General features: G+C 32.6%; 1 protein-coding gene across 4 annotated transcripts in view; it reads right to left on the reverse strand.

The window, feature by feature from the left end:
• LOC129948440 (AMP deaminase 2) overlaps positions 1–22395 on the reverse strand; it is a 108473-nt gene that overhangs the window by 48488 nt on the left and 37590 nt on the right. For all 4 annotated transcript variants that reach the window (XM_056059443.1, XM_056059442.1, XM_056059444.1 and 1 more), the window contains exon 2: positions 3966–4125. In XM_056059443.1, the coding sequence (XP_055915418.1) occupies positions 3966–4125 (160 nt within the window). The remainder of the gene's footprint in view (positions 1–3965; positions 4126–22395) is intronic.

Here is a 22395-nt window from a genome sequence, read left to right on the forward strand (position 1 = left end):
TTTTAGCAGTAATACAATCTCGTGGATTAAATCAGCCTCAGTTTTCGGATTTCTTACGTTGGCTATCTTACTCTAAATTGAAAGAAGAATTTGTCAATTTTCGATAACTACAAATTAAGACAGCAGCATATTTCATGCTGCGGTATTGTGGCAGAATTTTTATGATAGATTTAACAAAACATCTACCCGACTTAAACCTAAACTACAGGGAAAAGATCAGGGTAGTCATTCCGTAATTTTCAAAACGATAATCGTCAAAACAATTATCATTAACGATATCGTCAATAATTTGCTTCACGTAACTTTATCACTATCGTCTCGTTAAATCGTTTTCAGTATAAGTTCGTTGAGTATATTCAAAATGTCAAAATGAACTCAACGAAAGAAAACCTTGTTTAATAACTTGAAAATGTTATTAAACTTGGTTTTTCTCTATGGGAAATTTTGAAAATTTGCAAAATATGTATTGTTAATAAACATGCCAACTATTTTGTGATGTTTATTGTTATTGTCAGTTTTTGTTTTTAATTTTTTGCCGCCGAAGAATAAACTATAATATCAAAAATTTTGTTCAATGTCTGATATTTTTGTAAATCAGCTCATTTTCTCCAAGGGAAGGAAGTGAAGACTCCATTTTATCCACAGAGAACATAACTTGGCTTGAAAAATATTTGTGGGTTCTAAAACTTCTTTGGACTAGTGCTTTGTGCAAGAGCGATACTAAAATCGTTGCCTGTCGAATATACCAATGTTCCTCCGCCCCAAAGTTTAAATATATTAAAAAATGTTAGAATAGAAAGAAGGTCCCATTCATCTATTAATTTTCTTAGTTACCGAATTTATTGTATTATTTGAAACTTACCGAAACTTTTGTACTTTAATTTTCTTAGTTATCAATGGAAATTAATAGCAGACGATACCTTCTTAGCTATCGTGCAAATGCTATCGTTTTGACGATTATCGTCTTACATGAAGTGAGACTATCGTCTAAACGATATCGTCTAACGATTATCGTTTTACGGAATGACCCCCTAGCTTATTACGAATTTGTGTGACTAAGTTAAAGCATTAAACTGCAAACTAGTTCTCTAGAAAATTCACTTAAGAAAGAAAAATTTGACGCACTTTCCTATGTATGGAAAAACTAAGTTTAAGTAAAAATCTGTCCTATCAAAAATATGCAGACAACGTTTTAAGTCTTAGAGCTGAATTTCAAAAATGCTTCGCAGATTTTGAGTTTTTGAAATCAATCCTAATCAAAACCTAATCATATGCAAATGAAGATTATCGAAATCCAGTGTGACTACGTTGTTAGGATCTAAATCCGATGAAGTTGCGATGCCGGAATTGTACAAGTATTCGTACATATCTATGGAGTAGATTTCAAAACACTCTGAAATTGGCATATGAAATCATTTGTATGTTTGGAAGCTTTTATCGATGGAAGGAGCTGTTTACACTCATGAGTGGGAATGAGTCACCTGTTAGATCCAGCATAGTTTGAGTTTGACTTCTTTGATTCAAATTGTTGCTTCTATGTTGTACATGCCATGCTTTGAAAAAAGTTATAGTTTGTAGGGTTTTAACCTTATAGCTTTATTCAATTCTATTCAGTTAAAGTATTAGGGTTTTCCAATTAAAAGTATCATTTTAAATTAATAACAATATTTTGTGTGAGAAAAAAAAATTGACGCCGAAAAATGGGTCAAAAATTATTTCTTTCTGTAGGTTTTTCGTGTTTTGTAAAAAAAAGTGTTGTCAATTGAATTATTCTAAAAAATTAAGTGAAAGTTAGCTACAAGTTTTAAATTTTAAAACTTAAAACTTTGGATCAAAAACATCCACTTTTTGTAACACAAGAACCTTCATGTCTTTTTTTAACCTTAGTTTAAAGAGGTAAACTACACTGCCAAGCACTAGGATGAGGCCACATATTTTTCAACCGATTTTCGGTCCGATACCTGTTGGAATTTGTTTAACCCGGAAAATTTTACTACATGAGAGTAGGTACATATTTTTTTAAAACAAAGGGATACAATTATAGGGTTAATTAGAAAAGACCGTTGGAATTTCCCTACATTAATGAATGAGCTACCTAAAAAGGATATAAAAAAGTGAGTCACTAGGATGAGGCCATTGCCAATATTTCGTTGTAGAAGTTCAGATGAGCAATTTTTTTCAAAATTTGGGTTACAATATTTAAGAACGTTTTACAAATAACTATTTTTATTAAATTTCAACTACAAATGGGTTCCGGAAAGACGTTGTCAGTAGCAGAAAGAGGACAAATCGATGCTTTCAAGGAAATGGGACTCTCAAGCCGAGAAATAGCAAGGAAGCTGAACAGAAGTAAGACAGTTGTAAACAACTGTCTTGCTGATCCTCAAAACTATGGAAAAAACCAAAAAAGACGCACAGCCCAAGCAACAACATCCCGAGAAAAGCGGTTAATTTTACGTATTGCTTCAAATTCTACTCAATCAGCTACTAAAATAAGGTCCAAAAGCGGAGTATCAGCCAGTATTTCCACAGTCCGAAGGATAATAAGAAAAGATGGTACTATCCAGAGAAGAAAACTCAAAAAGAAACCTGTTCTAAAGCAAGTACACAAGGAGCTGCGAATGAACTTTGGAGCAGTCAATGGAATCGCGTCGTCTTTTCGGATGAAAAAAAGTTTAGCCTTGACGGCCCCGATGTTTACAACTTTTATTTCCATGATTTAAGAAAAGAGGAACTAATTTTGGGAAGACATCAAAGCCGTACATCAGGTGTTATGGTGTGGGGAGCTATCACCTACTATGGCAAAATCGAATTGGAGTTTCTTTCTCTAACAATGAACGGAAACAGCTACAAATATGAAGGCGGTAGACAATTTGAAGACAAGGACTCCTTAATTGAAGCTATCCGTGATGCCTGGGACGAGATTTCACTTGACTATTTAAAAAAACTTTATGATTCCATTCCAAACCGTCTAATAGAGGTCATATCGAAAATTAATCATATCATTATTAATTGAGAAAAACTTAATAAATAAATGTTTGAAAACCAAAAACTGTAAACATTTCTTTCATTTTTTTGATATTTTATAAGATTTTTCATGTGGCCTCATCCAAGTGACGCACTTTTTCATACTGTTTTTAAGTACTCTTTAATTAATATAGGGAAATTCCAACTGTTTTTTCTATTTAACCCCTTAATTTTATTACTTTTTTTAAAGAAAATATCTACCTACTCAAATGTAGTAAATTTTTATTGGTACGAAATTTCCAGCAGGTATAAAGAACGAAAATCGGTTGAAAAATATGTGGCCTCATCCTAGTGATTGGCAGTGTATAAAAGTGCTTGGCAGTGCTTAACAAAGTTATTCGACGGTATTATCTTACAAACCTGAGATTGATATATCAATAATGATTAAGTTATGCAACTTAATATAATCTGATGTTAGTTTCCTAGTCATAACATCCATATTTGAGCAATTTGAAGGTTTATTTAGTTGAACCAGTTGCAAACACACAAAAACACATTACATTTTTTCTGTAATTAAGGTATGTATCAGTAGGTAAGGAGACTTAATAGAATAAATTATAAAATTTTCGATTACGTTCCGTACATTAATTTAAACAAAACTTATTGCAGTTACGTAGTTCAAACATGGGCGTCTAAAAAGAGGGTTTACTTCCTCTTCCTGATCTAGAATATATTTTTTGTAGACTTTTTAAAAAATCATACTTTTTCTCATCTTTTAAATTCCATTGCTTCCTTTAGTTTTTTTAATTTAGTGTACTTCCACTTTTTTGCTTCAAAAACTAAAATTGGTTTATTTTGTGTTTGACCTCTTAAACCCTCCCCCATTAAAAAAAATATTGAAACCGCTCATGACAGAAGATATAAAATCAGCCTTGCTGCACAAACTTAAATACGTAGGTACATATGTAAATAAGTACATATACATATTATATACTTACTTGACATTGAGAAGCCGTTGAATTTGTAATTTCTTTTCAATTTGCTCGATGGGGAATTGTGGCACCTCATAGGGGGCGGAAATTTCATTTGGCAAAGCATCATCGGATACTTCTTCGGGGCGTGAAACTAGAACCACATTTGATACATCATTTTCACTGCCTGGAAAAATTTATAGAAAAAAAGAAAAAGAACATTTTAATTATTTATCAAAAAAATGAAATATTTGAAAGCATTTTGTTGCATGTACATTTCAAAATGTTGTATATGAATAAATGTTTACATAAAGTTATTAAATATGCAACGTGTGTGAAGTCATCAGAGAAGATTGAAATTAAAAAAAAAAAAAAAAAACGAAATAAAAATCTTTTCAAAATTAAAATGTCAACATTTATTGTTGAATTTCATTCTGTTATCCATGAAAATTATTACTAAATTTTCAAAGATTTCCAATTAACATAAACATTTAAATGAATTCTTACATGCTACATAAGATGCATGTTATAGCTGTCAGTAAAATCCATCATTAAAAATTGAAAAATGGAATCTGAAACATTTGACCGGTGAGCATTTTCTCACCTTTATTATTATAATTTCATCATTAACATTGTTACTGATGTCATTAGAGCCCTACTTTATTACTTTTACCTTCGAAATGATATCACACAATGACGATCTGAGAACCGCATCAGTTTCATGCGGTTCAATGACGATTCCTTGGCAAATGCCATAATCGCCGAGCAAACGGGACCAAGTCCCTTGTTAGTGACAAAGGTAGAACTTCAGCTCATCTTCAACTCAATAAAAAAAAAGAGGCTGGGATGCGACCCACACTGATAACTTCCCATCCCGTCTGTCGATTTGTCTTGCTTAAAAGTTTGTCTTTATGTACTTGTATCAAATTTTACCAAATATGCGTACTCTTTTTGAATATTTTATTTTTTATATGAAAAAACGGACTGTTGGATTTTTATATAAAAATTACTGAATATCGAAAACAATATTTTCTGTGAAATAAAATAAGTTTCAAGCCAATATTTTTAAGTTTTGAAAAGCTATTTGAGTCGAAAGTAAATTTTTACGAAGTTTTAGTATTGTTTTTATTTTAGAGTCTTTGTAAAAAAAACTGTCACTTCGATTATTTAAAAATTTTACCAACAGTATTTCTTATGAGATAAAATTACTTTAAAGCCAATACTTAAAATTTTTAAAGAGATATTTGAGTCGAAAATCAATTTTTACCAACTTTTATACATTTTTTTTAGGTTTTTATTTTTTGTAAAAAAAAACTGTCAATTCGATTTTTTTCAAACTTTAACTGAAAGTTGACAACAAGATTTTTTGAAAGATAAAAATAAATAAAATCCAATATCCGAAAGTTTTGAAAAGATATTTGAGTCGAAAATCAATTTTTACCAACTTTTATAAATTTTTTTTTTAGGTTTTTATTTTATGTAAAAAAACTGTAAATTCGATTTTTTTCAAACTTTAACTAAAAGTTGACAACAAGATTTTTTGAAAGATAAAAGTAAATAAAAGCCAATATCTTAAAGTTTTGAAAAGATATTTGAGTCGAAAATCAATTTTTACCAACTTTTATAAATTATTTTTTTAGGTTTTTTTTTTTAAAAAAAAACTGTCAATTCGATTTTTCTCAAAATTTTTCAGAATGTTGAAAACAATATTTCTTATAAGATAAAATAAGTTTGAAGTCTTAATTTCAAGTTTTTGAAAAGATATTTGAATCGATATTCAATTTTTACGAACTTTTTTTTTAGATTTTTATTTTTTATAAAAAAACTGTCAATTAGATTTTTCTCAAAATTTTATCAGATGTCAAAAACATTATTCTTCGTTGCACAAAATTGTTTTAAAGATAAAATCATATTTCAGTCGTAAAATTTTTCAGGTGACAAATTTTTTTTTTCAGTTTTATTGATTTAAAAAAAAAACCGTTATATTGATTTTTTTCAAAAAATATACCTGTTTGGTATCACGTTACAATCTATTATATAAAATTTAATTCAAGTCTCTAGCGTTTTTGGTTCGTAAGATATTTAGGGTTAACCAAAATTTTCACCTTTTTTTCAAACTGCTATGGCAAAAAAACCACCCACGCAATTTTCTTGGGAGCCCTTTCTGCATCTTTCTGCCTTATTATCTGTATAACAAAATTTATTTGAAGTCGATATCTCTTCTGGTTCTTGAGCTATGGACAACGAAAAAAACGTCGCGAACGTACGGACGTACGGACGTACAAACGTACGTACACACGCACGCACAGACATCTTTCTAAAAATCTTTTATTTCGACTCTAGGGACCTTGAAACGTCGAGAAATGTCAAAATTTTCAATTTGACAAATCGGACCCATTACAATAACTTCCTATGGGAAGTTAACAAAAAGTCAGCAGGTGTCGATGGTACATCCAACGTTGTACTAAGACATTTACCGATGGAGGCGATTGACATTTGCACCACACTCTTCAATAATGCACTCAATAAAACATATTATCCAGTGCATTGGAAGAGCGCTGTGGTTCATCCTCCTCGAAAAAGAGAAAGGACAACTCCAACCCGTCAAATCTTCGGTCGATAAGTCTTCTTCTGAGTATAAGCAAAGTTTTCGAAAAGATCATCAATAGCGCTCTGACTGGCTGCGGACAGCAAAATAATTCCGGATAAACAGTTCGGGTTCAAGGCGGGTCATGACACAATTCATGCTGCGTCTAAACTCGTTTCTGATATCCAATGGAATAAATCAAAACAACAACGCACAGGTGCTGTTCTTGTTTGATTTGGAAAAGGCCTTTGACACCGTATGGTTAGAGGGTCTTTACCTAAAACTGAGCAGGGTTGGCATAAGGAAGCCATTGTTGTATATAGTTTATGATATGCTTAACGGTAGGAAGTTTGTTGTCAAAAGTGGCAATGTAACTTCTACCACAACATTCTCAATTAATAATGGTCTTCAACAAGGAGCGGTGAATTTGCCGATTCTCTTCAGCATTTACACCAGCGATCTGATATGTAGTCTAACAAAGGCAATTGCCTACGCCGACGATCTAAATGCGTACAGAACAGCCCGAAAGGTTGAGGTTATTAGAATTCTCTTGCAGCGTGATTTCGACAAGATTCAGCGATATTGCGACGACTGGAAACTGAAAATAAATGTCCAGAAGTCGGAGACAATTCTGTTCCGGACTCCGTTGGCTAGGGCCACGAGGGATACGTGCAAGAATTGGCGCAAGATAGTCATTGTTGATCTTCACGGGCAGCCAAAGTTTAGTGAAGTACCTCGGTATCTGGTTAGATCAGTAATTATATTTCGACAGACATATAAATGCTTCTCTGACCAGGGCCAGAGGAGCCTTCGCTCTGTCGAAACGGCAGTCGGTTTGACCCCAGAGTGAAGGTATTTTGCTACATGGCCCTCATACGGCCGATGATCGTTTATGGTTGTCCTGTGTGGTTCAACGTTGCCAGGTGGAGAAGTTTCGGGTGTTTGAGCGGCAGTGTTTACGACAGTGTACCGGCTTATATCGAACAGCCGCATCGTCTTATGTGCATTACTATTCCAACAAGGTCGTATACAAGGGGGCTCGAATCAAAAGACATGACAATTTCGTGATAAAACTCGTTCGAGGTCACATTTCAAGAGCTATGTCTTCGACCAACAATTTAACTTTCGGGCGTTCTATCCGAACGACGAGTATTTTGAAAGTGCACTCTTGAGCGGGTTCATTCCACCAGAGGCATTCCTCTTTTTAGAAAGATACGTTCTGATACAGGATAGATTGGCAGTTCCGCTAATCTACCATGTCAGACGACGAACCGTGGATAGGCGACTCCTGTACAATCGGTCCATCATGGCACAAGGCGGCGCAGAGCTCCTTCGGTTCAGTAGGGCTGTGTCCGAACGGGACCGAAATGATAGGATGAAGCAGAAGAACCAGTTTTGGTGGCTTCAATCGGCACTTGATAGTGGGTAAGTCGGGATGGGGTTTTAAGCCTTGGCCGGCTTACATAATTGTTTTATAGTTTTAGGGTTTAGTTGTAGAATAGGCATGGTGGCAAAAAAAATACAAAAATAAAACAAAACATGGAAATTAAAAAAAGACAACAAAATATGAAAAACAAAAAACGTTAGATAGATAGATTTGCTGCTGTGGTTGTTCTAGTTTTAAGTAGTTTATAGGCAGAATAGGCAGTTTAAGTTAGCTTTAAGTTTTATGTTAAGGAACTTATTTTAAGTAGTTTTAAGTAAAAATAAAAAAGGATCTTGATATTATTTTTTTTTTAAATTTTCTAATACAAAAATAAATAAAATTTAAATTGAATTAAAATAGATCTTAGGGCCGAAAGGCATTAGTATTAAGTGTTATAGTTTAACTTAGAGTGTCCGTATAGGACCAGTAAGTTAGTTGCCAGTCATTGTTAATTTGGCTATTTTTATGAATTTTTGTCTAGCTTTAAGATAGGTTTAAGATTGAATTAATAAATTTTTTTTTTCTCAAAATAAAGCTCTAACATGTTTATAAATGATGGTTTTTACTGATAGCTATAAACGGCCCGTAATAACTAGGAGCCTCGCACCTCTTTTTGATGTTGATTTTAATAGTATTTTTTGTACATCGGAACACTATAAAATTGGAACGTCATCAGTAAAACAAAATGGAATTTTATTCGTATTCTTTAGTAAATTTTTTTAAATTTATTTATCAAATAAAATTATTTTTAAATACATTGTTTTCTTTTCAAAAAAATACTCGAGATTAGATTTCATCTTTTTGCATCCATTTTTGCTAAAAATAAAATAAATAAAATAAAGCTCCTTAACGTGTCCAAAAATAATAAAAAATAACTATAACCAGCTCCTCAGTTTTTTAAACATCCGAAAATCTCCAATGGAATATATATTATACGAAATAATATTTATTTAAAGGACTGCGATGGCCAGTTCCAATATCGCCTAAAAACATCAGGTTTTTAAAATATGTCTCTTTAAAAATGTTTAAAACAACCAAAATCTTTGATTTTAAGGCTAAGTCAAAACTCCAAATATCTCTTTCTAATAAATTTTATGATGATTCTACAAAGTACAAATCTTTGTCTCCTAATACAATTTTAATCATTTCAGTATCTTACATAGTTTCTGGAAGTTCTAAGTAGAAATGAGTCTTTATTCCACTCTATATATAATTTTGAGCAAACCTTGACTTTAAAAACATTGGTGTTAATATTAAGTGCTTATTTTGATTTTGAACTTTGATTTTAATGATATGGGGCCTGATTATGAGGTTCGCAGCGGATCGTTTCAAATTCGACTCGGGTCGTATTTTCTTAGTAACGAATTCGCTGCGAACCGAAAATAGTTTCTCCTATAGTGGCGAGCATAAGTCATAGTACTCAAAGTGCTCTCATTAAAAGCTTTGAAAGAAAAGAAAACTTAAGGACTTAATTTTCATGCATGAAGTTATTTATTATGATAAAACCTTATTCTTTGTTTTACCAATAGAAAAAAATCAAAAACAAATTCCATTTTCTAGCAAAAAAAAAATAAAACCTTGAAATCTATGAAAAAAGTAGTACAAAAGTCTAGGTACTTTACACTTTACTAGTTTTAACTGTTTAAATTTGTAACGGTCCTGTTGCCTTTGTTTTTTTTTTTGCATGACGGTTGTAATATGACATGTGTGTGTCAATCAGTAGAAAGCGATCGGTCGTGCAGGTTAAGGTTAAAAAAATGTTGTTGTTTAAAACGGTAAATGAGCATCAAATTATTATTAATTGCCATGAGCAAGGTAAAAGTTATGCGGAAATTAATAAAATAGTTGGGCGGCCCAAATCTACCATACAAAACGTGATTAATTGTTACAATAAAGAAAACCGAATCGAAAATAAAGTCAGGTCTGGTCGTCCACGCAAGCTTACAGAAAGAGATGAACGAAAAATCGCGAGTATAATAATACCGATATACAGATTAGTTTAAATAAAACAGTTTCTCCGTGGACAGTTGCAAGATCGCTCCAAAAATCTGCGTTTAAGTCGTGCACACCTCGTAAAAAGCCGTTCGTAAGTGATAATAAAAAAAAAGACTGGACTTTGCAAAGGATTATAAAAATAAATCAAATGAATTTTGGGACCACGTAATATTTTCAGATGAGTCGAAATTCAACATTTTTGGCTCAGATGGGCGGATTAGAGTGTGGAGGAAAAAAGGCGAAGCTTTGAATCCTAAAAACACAATTAAAACTGTGAAACACGGTGGCGGTGGTGTAATGATATGGGGGTGTATGTCATCCAGTGGTGTCGGGAATTTGACAATAATTGATGGAATTATGAATAAGGAGGTTTATTTGAACATCTTAAAACAAAACTTACGACAAAGTGCAGAGAAACTTGGGATCGTAGACACATATCACTTCCAAAAGGATAACGATCCCAAGGATACGGCTACAAATGTAAAGTTGTAGATCGCCTACAACACGCCCCACATGCTAGTTACACCTACATCGCCCCCCCTACCAAAGTCCAGATCTTAACCCAATAGAACAATTATGGGATGTCTTAGAGAAACGACTTCGAAAACACAATATAACGAGCAAAACCCACCTTAAAGAGCTCCTGGGATCAGAATGGGAATTAATAGGGTCACGCGAAAACTTGTGAACTCTATGCCAAATCAATCGCTTAAAAGAGTTTATTAGGCTCAAAGGTTTTCCCACAAAATATAAGGTAATTACATTCTTAACAAAAAAGATTCGAAACCGAATTAAATTATCTTGTCCTTCCAGGGTACCGAGACTTTTGCACTATTGTTGTTAGGGACTTATACATTTATTTTAACTTTTTTAAGTTTCTTGAAGGATATTTTTCTGTTTTTCTTGTGTTAATTTGTTAAATAAACTTAAACTTTAATAAATCAAAACATAAATTGAAAATTGTGTCTTAATATAATTTATACAACTCATTTATCAAGAATATCACCACGGGTACCATGACTTTTGCTCTTTTTGACAGCTTTCCAAACATAATTTGTTTTGTTTTGATTGAATTTGTGAAATTTGCGGTGGTTTATGCCAAATGTTATATTTTATTTTGTATAGTGAATAAATTATAAGAAAATTAAAATAAAACTAACTCACATTTTATATAATTGTAATCAAGAAAGAATCCACGAAATCGAACACCGAACAATAATGAACACTCTTTCGCCTGTGAATCCGACAAAAACAAAGCAATCGGATTTCAACTCGCCAACAAACATTATTACATTTCAATTCAGCCTTCGAGTTCGTTAATTGGTCGAATTCAAAACGAAGAAGGCGAAAGCGAAAGCAATAATTGAAAAATGGCAAACTCGTTAGCTGAGTGGCTGAGAACGCCAATGAACTATTCTTTATCCGTTTTAGACACCTACCTAACTAAACAACCAATAGGCGATCGCTTTACAATTTAAACATACATGTTCTGCCTCTTTCTTATCTTCAGATAATTTATTTTCCATCCTGGTTCTTCTTATATGAAATTAAAATAAATCTTACCAAAGGAACAAGCTTTGAACAAAATAGTTGAATACACAAACACTTGTTTTCGTTAAGTACGCTTACAAGTATATTTTACGAGTACTTCCGGGATGAAATGTCGTAGGATGAGTTGTGTCTTGGGATGAATCGCGCGAATCGAAGACAGGTATATTTTAAAATCGTACGAGTATATAGGTAGTTTTTTAAACAGACTTTTTGCATACAGGACCCAGCCGTGCATTTTATTTAATTATGAGATTAATTTGAGACACGTAAAATATTTTATGAAATACTTTAAATTTTTGAACTGAATATCGAAGAAATAGATTTAGATTTGGAAAACCATTACGAATTTAAGTGAAAAAAGCTACTTCGTGAATTTAAAAAGCCTGAAAAACCCTTGAATGTGTTTTTTTATTTTAAAAAGTAGTATCTCAAAAACTTGATGGAGCAATTTTGAAGTGGGATTTAAGTTAAGGCCGATTAAGACCGATTGAAAAAGTGCAATTTGATTCCCATGAAAAGAAACCTTGTCGATCAGTGTTATTACTCTTGGTGGGACCATTCCTCGCAGAATGATAAGATCTTCACCATTTATAATTGCATACACATAAATAAATGTATATAAGAAAAAATATACTTTGTAGCAAAAAGTAACCCAATTAAGATTTTTGCTTGTCTTGAATGGCAATAAATCTTGTAAATTAATTAATTCGATTCGGTCTATAAAATACAGTAGTATTTCAATTATTTGTAATGAAAAAGTTTATAGTTTAGTTTCTTAAAATTCAACAAAGTGATAAACGTAATTATGTTCTTCAAAAGGAATTTGACAAAACAACAAGAGTAAAGGACACAGATCGCCGTGAAGGCGATTAATGACTAAAATATTTAATTGGTTAAATGCCAAAAGCGATTTGTCTATGTACAATGTACAGTACATCCATCGTCAACAAGAGAGCTTTTGTGGGTCTTGATTGGCGCTAGAAACTATAAATATTTTGAAAAATTAAATGGTATGTGTCACAGTTGTAATTGCTGAAAGAAACGTGAAAGTTTGTTTTTATTTGTTTCAATCTAAATTTCTGTTTTCTAAAAAAATCAATTTCGTGGTGGGTTATGGTGTAGTTCGCCTAATTAGCCTCTGAAAGACGCCTAATATCATTGCTTTACCTCATCAAATATCAATTTCACTGATTGAACACAATATCGAATAATTGAGTTCTAGCTTGCAAAACAATTTAAAGTTTTAATTTACGACAGTATCTAACTGATAAACTGAGAGCCATAGACGAGGGATTTCGGAAACTCAAGCACATCCAACTAATAATTAAGAAAGTATCGGGCAATTAATTTAAAGATCTGAATTTTTAGACGACCTTCCATCTTTTAACTAACATTCAGAATAAACTATTAATTTACATTTCTAACAAAAATTTCATTAAGATTATGATCAAGAATAAATTGGTTTATTCTATCAATAAAAAATCTCACAAATTTAACAATTAAAAATTATTGATTAATACTTAACTAATAGAACAAATTGTGAAAATATAATCAAGGATATAAAATACCAACTTATGTCTCCAAGATTTCTGAGAATTTTTCCCAGACTTATTCACAGCGCAGACTTAAATAATTAACTTTTAATATTCACTTAGCAATCAAGCAATCAAATTAGCTTTCTTTTTATGTTCACCTTTTTAAATGTGAGATAGAGAGTTCTTGAGAAAGTGAATCATTAAAAATTCTGTTCTTAGATTTCTAACCGAAAAAGTGAGAAATTTGTATTAGAAATGTTGTTGATAGTTCTGTGATTTTTTTTTTTATTTTTTTTTTATTTATTTCTTTATTTCATTTGAAAAATACTTAAAACTATATAATCTTCAATCCATAATTATATAAAAGTACATTAATTTTAAGATTATTTACAAGAATGAAATAGTTAAGTACAATCTGTTGGCCGAAGACAAGAAGCGAAAGTATTATGCTATATAAAAGATAATTACAATTAAGTTATCGATGGGGATGCGATAAAGATATAAGAATTTAATTAAATTAAATTAAATTAAATTAAAAGTTGGAAAAACAAATCCAAGATATTAGATACGCTCTGCAATTTTGAGCACGAAGAAAACCATAAGATTTAAAATATTTATGTAGTTTCAGAGAACCAAATTTAAGCTTATGCTAGGCAATTATTGAGATTCTCAGTTGTAGGACTTGATGCAATATTATTCCCATTTATTTATTATTTATTTATATTTATTTAACCGCCTAATCATCAAATCATAAGATCAGTCAAGAATTCTTTTCTATTGAAAATATGGCCTATGCCAAAGCCAATTCTTCATAATTCATTTAAGGCCTTACAGACCAAGCGTTAAATCCGTTAGTTCTAATTTTTCGGTAACTCATTTATGATGATGGCCACAATTTTAAGGCAAATTAATTAACTTTTTCATATTATTCCACATATTTTTAAATTACATTATTTCAATAAATACAAATTTAAAAAAACTAGAATTATTTAAGCCTTCATATTATATAATTCAATATGTTAATGTTACATTTCTTAAATTAATTCTTGGTTGTTCGGTTCGTAGTACCCGTGGCATGGTTAGTGCGTTGGACTGGCACAGGTGCTGTTCTGGTTGATTTGGAAAAGGCCTTTGACACCGTATGGTTAGAGGGTCTTTACCTAAAACTGAGCAGGCTTGGCATAAGCAAGCCATTGTTGTATATATAGAAAGCTTGTTGTCAAAAATGACAATGTAACTTCTACCACAACATTCACAATTAAAAATGGTCTTCAACAGGGAGCGGTGAATTCGCCGATTCTCTTCAGCATTTACACCAGCGATCTGATAGGTAGTCTTACAAAGGCAATTGCGTACGCCGACGATCTAATTGCGTACGGAACGGCCCGAAAGGTTGAGGTTATTAGAATTCTCTTGCAGCGTGATTTCGACAAGATTCAGCGATATTGCGACGACTGGAAACTGAAAATAAATGTCCAGAAGTCAGAGACAATTCTGTTCCGGACTCCGTTGGATAGGGCCACGAGGGATACATGTAAGAATTGGCGCAAGATGGTCATCGTTGATCTTCACGGGCAGCCATTAGCGAGCAAAAGTGTAGTGAAGTACCTCGGTATCTGGTTAGATCAGTATTTATATTTCGACAGACATATAAATGCTGCTCTGACCAGGGCCAGAGGAGCTTTTGCTCTGAAGAAACGGCTGTTTTTTAGCAGTCGGCTTGACCCCAGAGTGAAGGTAATTTGCTACATGGCCCTTATATGGCCAATGATCGTTTATGGTTGACCTGTGTGGTTCAACGTTGCCCCTTCCCAGATGGAGAAGTTTCGGGTGTTCGAGCGGCAGTGTTTACGATGGTGTACCGGCTTATATCGAACAGCCGCATCGTCTTATGTGCATTACTATTCCAACAAGGTCGTATACAAGGGGGCTCGAATCAAAAGACATGACAATTTCGTGATAAAACTCGTTCGAGGTCACATTTCAAGAGTTATGTCTTCGACCAACAATTTAATTTTCGGGCGTTCTATCCGAACGACGAGAGTGCACGCTTGAGCGGCTTCATTCCACTAGAGGTAGACAAATGCGGTCTGATACAGGATAGATTGACAGTTCCGTTAATCTACCACGTCAGACGAAGAACCGTGGATAGGCGACTCCTGTACAATCGGGACAAGGCGGAGCAGAGCTCTTTCGGTTCAGTAGGGCTGTGTCCGAACGGGACCGAACTGATAGGGTGAAGCAGGAGAACCAGTTTTGGTGGCTTCAATCGGCACTTGATAGTGGGTAGTCGGGATGGGGTTTTAAGCCTTGGCCGGCTTACATACTTGTTTTATAGTTATAGGGTTTAGTTTTAAGTAGAATAAGCATGGTGGCACACAAAAAAAAAATACAAAAAAAAATTAAAATTAAAAAAACAAAAAAAAACATGGAATATAAAAAAAATATAAAAAAAAATTTAAAAAAAAACATAAAAAAGACAATAAAATATAAAAAACAAAAAACGTTAGATTGCTGCTGTGGTTGTTCTAGTTTTAAGTAGTTTATAGGTAGAATAAGTAGTTTAAGTTAGCTTTAAGTTTTATATTAAGGACCTTATTTTAAGTAAAAATAAAAAAGGACCTTGATATTAGTTTTTTTTTTCATAATTTTCTAATAAATACAAAATAAATAAAATTTAAATTGAAGTTAAATAGATTTAAGGGCCGAAAGGCATTAGTTTTAAGTGTTATAGTTTTACTTAGAGTGTCCGTATGGGACAATTAAGTTAGTAGTAAGTTATTGATAATTAGGCTAGTTTTATGAATTTTTGTCAAGCTTTAAGAATGGTTTAAGAATGAATTAATAAAAATGAATAATAAAAAAAAAAAGTGCGTTGGACTGCCATGCAAGGGGTCTTGGGTTCAATCCCTGCCTGTGCCACCTTAATTTAAAAAAAAATAATTTTCGCGGGTACTGCCTCTTGCGAGGAATTGACAATTCCTTCAAGAGTAATTCTTGTCATGAAAAAGTGCTTTCTCAAATTAGCCGTTCGGATTCTGCCTAAAATTGTAGGTCCCTTCCATTCCTGAAAACATTACTCGCACACAGGAATGTTTGCGAGTTGTAAGTCACTAGGCTCTGGTTCACAACGGACCCTTGCGCCACCCAATTTATTTATTTGTTGGCATCGAATGGTCAAATGAAATGACTTTAGGATGTTTTGATTGCAAAGGGCGAGTTCTACAAGAAATAGTTATTGTAATCGTAATACGATTTCAGTACATCAACAAACCTTTATCTTTGTTTTTGGACAACTTGAAAATATCTTTTCATATTGAAGACAAAAAATCAAATCCAAAATAACACTAGAGCAAAAGTTAACAAAAAAAACGTTAACAGAAAAGAAATAAAATGAACGAGTTCATGCGAACCAGGCTCATGTATCCAAAAAAGTCTGTTTGAAAATATTACCTGTATTTTAAGAACTAAAATGTACCTGCAAAAAAGTTAGTTTTCAAAAATGTAAATGCCATTTGATTTTTCAAGAAAACCTAAATTTGTATTTGAGAACCGTTTTTGAATTTTTGTTTAAAAATATTTTTGGTATATGGTTTTGAACTTAATATTAGACGTCTTGCATTTTAATTTTGTAAAAAATGATGACCCATTTTCAAGATAACAAATTTCGAAAAAAAATTAAAAATAAAAACAATGACATTTTTGACAGAAAACAAAATAGTTTAGTTCTTGAAAGAACTAAAACACAAAATAATGGTTTTCTTTGAGGTACCCTTTTGGGGCAATACAAAAATATTTTTTTATATAGAAAGAAACCAAACTAAGAACACAAATCTTAGCAAAACTTAAAAATAAATTATAGGTTTCTTTTTGAAAAAATTCGAATCATCGATTTTTGACCGTACAAATTTGTATTGGGACTACTGGTATTTTTAGTTTGAAAAAACAGGAAAGACATACAGACAAACCGACAAAATCGGGGGACCCACTTTGCTCGTCTTATCTACCATCGTAATGTCATGTTTGATTAAAATCCCGAATTCGAATTTGAAAAACCTGAATACAGGTTATATACATATGTATGTCGAAAGTAAAAATGACAAAAGGGTTAAACTAGAAAAAGTAAGTAAAACGGAACCTCACTTTTTATTCTCTACAAAGTTTTAAAACTACATACAAGAGTGATAAGGAGAAAAAAGAAGTAGATTCCGTTTATGTTTACTAAAATTGAAGTAGGTAGAAAGACAGATCTTAAAAATGAAGTAGATTTCAATATTTTGATGATTGTGGGAAGTAAGAAGTAGATTTTTAGTTTATTTGAAAAAAAAAGAAGTAGATCTAGTTCATTTGAAGTAAAGTCTTCTTAGAGTACTTTTTTCCAAATTAAGCGTTCGGAGTTGGTGTAAAATATTACTCGCTCACAGGAATGGTTGAAAATTGTAACTCACTACACCATACTTCTCAACGGTCTGTTGCACCACCCAATTTATTAATTTAACTACAATTTGAGCCTATAAGTGTGCCTGAAGATTTTCAAAATACTGATGTTTAAAAACGCTTAAATAAGTTGTTTTTTTTTTTACAAAAAAACGAGGAATTCTTATTGGAATAACAAAAAAGACAATTTGCAAAGTGTGATAAAATTGGACCAAAAGATGAAAAAAGTAGTATGGCATGGGGTGGAAAGTCTATCAGCTTTATATTCATAACTTCTTAATGATTTCATAGTCCAGGCAAATTAGGAAAAATTCCCACCTAGCTGAATTTTGGTACACATCTTTTTTATATTGTCGTTAACAATGTGTAAAAAGTCGACCTCGATATCATGTACGCGTCAAAGGTTATTCGAGGTCAAAGGTCACGGAATTGGCCTTTTTTTAATATCTCGTTTTTTATTGGTCGTACAAAAAAAGTTCTATACACAAATTGTAGAGAAGGTAATTATCTAAAAAAAATGGTCTTCTAACATTTTCACGTCAAGTTGATAGTTTTTCCGTTATAAGGCCAACAAAGTGTACTCTTTTAATGAAATATGATTTTTTCGCTAAAAACAAGCAGCCTTTGCGTTAATATCGACCTTTTAGTAACAATAGACGCAGCTGTCTTCGACAATCATATGCTGGACCGGCCCATTGCAGTAGATGAGTATTTAGTTGTGTTCGGTCCGTCTTTACGAAATGGATTTTTCAACTGCTACCTATATCATCGACGGTGGATTTTTTTTTGCATCGTGTTATATCAAGATGATACTTTTCAATGCATATTTAATAAATATATTGCATATTTAAAAAAAAAAACATTTTGGGTCCAATGTAATTGTTGTATTCGATGGATATAACGATAATAGTAAAAAATATAAAGGCGATGGAACAGTTTCGACCGCGACGCGACGGTCTGAAACAATGAAAGTGCCTATAAGTCGAGAAAAGTTTCTTTCAAATCGATCGAATAAAAACAGATTTATTTCTACATTGATGCAAAAATTAGAAAATGTTAGTGTAGTTTCAAAACAAGCTCAAGACGATGCTGACGTACTTATTATAGAAACCGAAACTGAAGAAGCATACACTCGGAAAACTATTATTGTTGGAGAGGACGTAGATATCTTAGTTATACTAATAGCACGCACTCCGTCGCAAAAACAAATTTTTCTTTTAAAGGAAAAGTTGACACAGAAATATACTCATCTACTAATGGCATGGATCACTACAATTTTGGTAGAGAACATATTTTATTTTTGCACGCTTTTACAGGATGTGATACGACATCTACATTTTTTAATAAAGGAAAGGTAAAACTTTTAAAACTATAAGGAAATCGTCCAGACCTTCAAAGTGCAGCAGCAGTGTTAAAAAAACAAAATTGCTCCGTTCAAGACATTTTCAAACATGGAATTAAATTTATTTTAGCTATGCATGGTGCCGAAAAACTGCTTGTTTTTAGCGAAAAAATCATATTTCATTAAAAGTGTTCACTTTGTTGGTCTTATAACGGAAAAACTATCAACTTGATGTGAAAATGTTAGAAGACCATTTTTGTAGATAATTACCTTCTCTACAATTTGTTTATAGAACATGATATCGAGGTCGACTTTTTACACATTGTAAACCACAATATAAAAAAGATGTGTAACAACTTCAGCCAGCTGGGAATTTTTCCGAGATGAACCCCTTGTTTCGTCTAATTTGACTCGACTATCATAACTTCGAATACTTTTCGAAATAACTTAAAGTGAAGTTCAGTCGATTGTCGTAATTTATTCTTTGCGATAAGAAGTTAACGATAATATATAGTTTCGGATAAAATGTGGTGTTGAAGCTTATTTGTTTAATGTTTCAGTTTTTAAAAGATCATTGTCTTACTCGAAGTGTTATAAAGAAGACATTTGCTTACTGAAAAATCATTTGAAATGTTTTGTTTGTATACTTAACTATACAAAGTAAAAGCTATAACTTCTTACGATCCAAGTGCACTACGTAAAGAAGTTAAGATTTATTTCCCTTAAGTGAAAGTACTGCTGTTTCAAACAATTTTCTCTAATTCAAATCAAGTTCAATTCGGTTGAGTTCCACAAAAATATGGATGAAAGTGAACTTCAGAACTCCAATTAATATTTTGATCCGGTTTAAATGTTATTCGAGTGAAAGAGAAACGTAGAACCTAGCTGAATTTCCCTCCTGCTAAGCGCAAGCGTTAATTTTTCGGAAAAGTGATTTGACATGTAAAATCACAAAGATTGGAAAACAACGAAAACACCTACATTATTGCGGTATAACTTTTTTTCAAAGCCAGAGATCCATTCTTGTAGTAACTTTTTAAAATACATTATGTATGTTGCTTTTAGAAAAACAAAATAATTTTAAATCTCAAACTTAAAAACGTCCGAAAAATTATTATTTACACAAAACAAATTTTTGGTCTGTTATTAAGTGCTATTTTCTCAGTAATCAATATCCTTGTGAATTATTGATTAAAAACCAAAAAGCCGAGTCTAAAAATATATTTTAGTTCTTGACGAAATTGGAAACAATTATGTACATATTCTACACTTTTTTTTAGTCAAGTAGTCTTTTTGACAGAAAGATTCGTTGTACTAAATGCGGTAGATCCTATTTGTTTTGTAGGTATTCATGACGTTTCGGTCTTATAAATACATCCAGGTTTTTGACCTCTAGGTGGCAACATTACAGCAAATTTACAAGACCGGGAAAAACCTTAGTTTTTTTTTCAGTTATTGCCTATTTTAATCCACATGGGCTAGTTTGTTTCCAAATAATACACTCTATGACACCTGACAACATTTTCTTCATTTTGATTCTATTTTCCTCTATGCTTGATACTTTCCAAATAGGACAATTAACCAAAAAACCAAAAATACCGGATTTAACGCAATGTCTCCTTCTTTTCAAATGACAAAGTTGCTATACTAAGCATACGAGGTGTGTTCAAAATGTACCTGGAATTTTTAAATTTCGTGGGTCTGGAGAGTCCGAATGTCAAAATTTGTTTTGTATTGTGTTGGTTTATATTTTCCTAAAGTATGATGCAATTTTCAGCTATATTCACTGTTTACTTTGTCTGTGGTAGTTGCTACAGTTTGACGTGTTTGACAATGTTTGACAATAAAATCAATCGCTCAGAAGCTGTAAAATGAAGTCAACGACGATCCAAGTCTGCTTGAAAAGGTCATAACTGGTGATGAAACATGGGTGTACGGTTATGATATCAAACCAATCACCAAGGAAGCATCCAACGTCACCAACGAACAAAGCACATCAAGTTCTATCAAATGTGAAGGTTTTGCTTACTGTTTTCTTCGATTATAATGGCATAGTACATCAAAAGTTCTTACCACAAGGTCGTACGGTTAATAAGGAGTATTACCTTGAAGTTATGCCACGTTTGCGTGAAGCCATTCGAAAAAAACGCTCAGATTTATGCAAAAACAATTCATGGCTTTTGCACCACTATAACGCACCTGCTCACTCGTCGTTGCTTGTTCGTAATTTTTTGGCCAAAAACAATACCGTAGTCATGCCCCAACCTCCAAATTCACTAGATATGACTCCGTGAGACTTTTTCGTGTTTCCAAAGTTGAAGAGACCCATGCAAGGACGGCGTGTTTACTCGATTGAAGAAATAAAGGCCGAATCGCTGAGAATGCTCAAGGACATATCAAAAAGTGAATAACATGAGTGCTTCGAAGATTGGAAAAAACACTGGCATAAGTGTATTATGTATGGGAGGGGGGAGGCTACTTTTAAATTGTAAATTACTTTAAAATTGTAAACGAATTAATAAATATTTTGTTGAAAAAAAAACGAACATTCCGGGTACTTTTTGAACACACCTCGTACAATGGTTCCCACAACTATTCGGACAAAGAATTTAAGTTTTCGCAATGCCATTTCTCCTTTAAAATGAATAGAAGTAGTTGAACTTAATCATCATTTTTATCTTATTAAAGTTCAAATTAAGTTTAAAAAGAACTGAATTTCAAGTTACATATTATCAAATAAATAAAAACAACAAACAAAACTCCTTAATTTAAGCTCTCACACATATTCGGACACTAACTCCTTTTGTACTATAGTAACTCTGTAAAGGTACTTTTCCTGACAAATGCTAATAAAATTATCAATCCTGTATTACGGAAGACTTTTACTTACAGCTGTGTTCAAAATAATAGGAGTGCTTTTAGAAAATTTGCTCAAGTGTTTTTTTTTACCATGTGTATACTGGTAAGCAGCCCATTTCTCTACCGATAAGTATAACTGGACATTAAAGATGATAAAACAATGAACTGGTTTGGAATTCATAACCGTTTACATTTGTAACCAGAGATCAAATGATCTTTACTCTCAATCAGGCTATTCAAAATAACAGTAAGTAACTAAATTCAAATAGGAACATTAAATAGTTGGAATATCGAATACATAAACAAGTTTGGTTATTTAGTGGGCCGAGGAAAGCACTGCACCGACGAAAAACGGGAAATCATAAAAAAGTTGCGAAATGAAGGAAAAACTTATAAGGATATAAAGTTAATGTTGGGGTGCTCTGACCAAATGATCCCCAATGCTGTAAAATATGAAAAAAAAAGTCGAAACCCGGGAACGGAAACGAGAAACGAGTGAAAATGACGGTCGACGTATTGTTCGCTACAGCCGAAAGGATCCTTTTGCGTCCTCTAAGATGATCCAGGAAAATCTAGAACTGGAAGTAAGTAGCGTAACAATAAGAAGGCGATTGTTGGAACACAATCTTTCCGCTCGCAGTCCACGAAAAGTGCCGATGCTTACAAAAAAACATGTAGCCGCTCGTTTGAAATTTGCAAGAAGCCATGCTAATTGGCCTGCAGAG

This window comes from Eupeodes corollae, chromosome 2 (genome assembly GCF_945859685.1).
Source record: "Eupeodes corollae chromosome 2, idEupCoro1.1, whole genome shotgun sequence".
NCBI classification, from domain to species: Eukaryota; Metazoa; Arthropoda; class Insecta; order Diptera; family Syrphidae; genus Eupeodes; species Eupeodes corollae.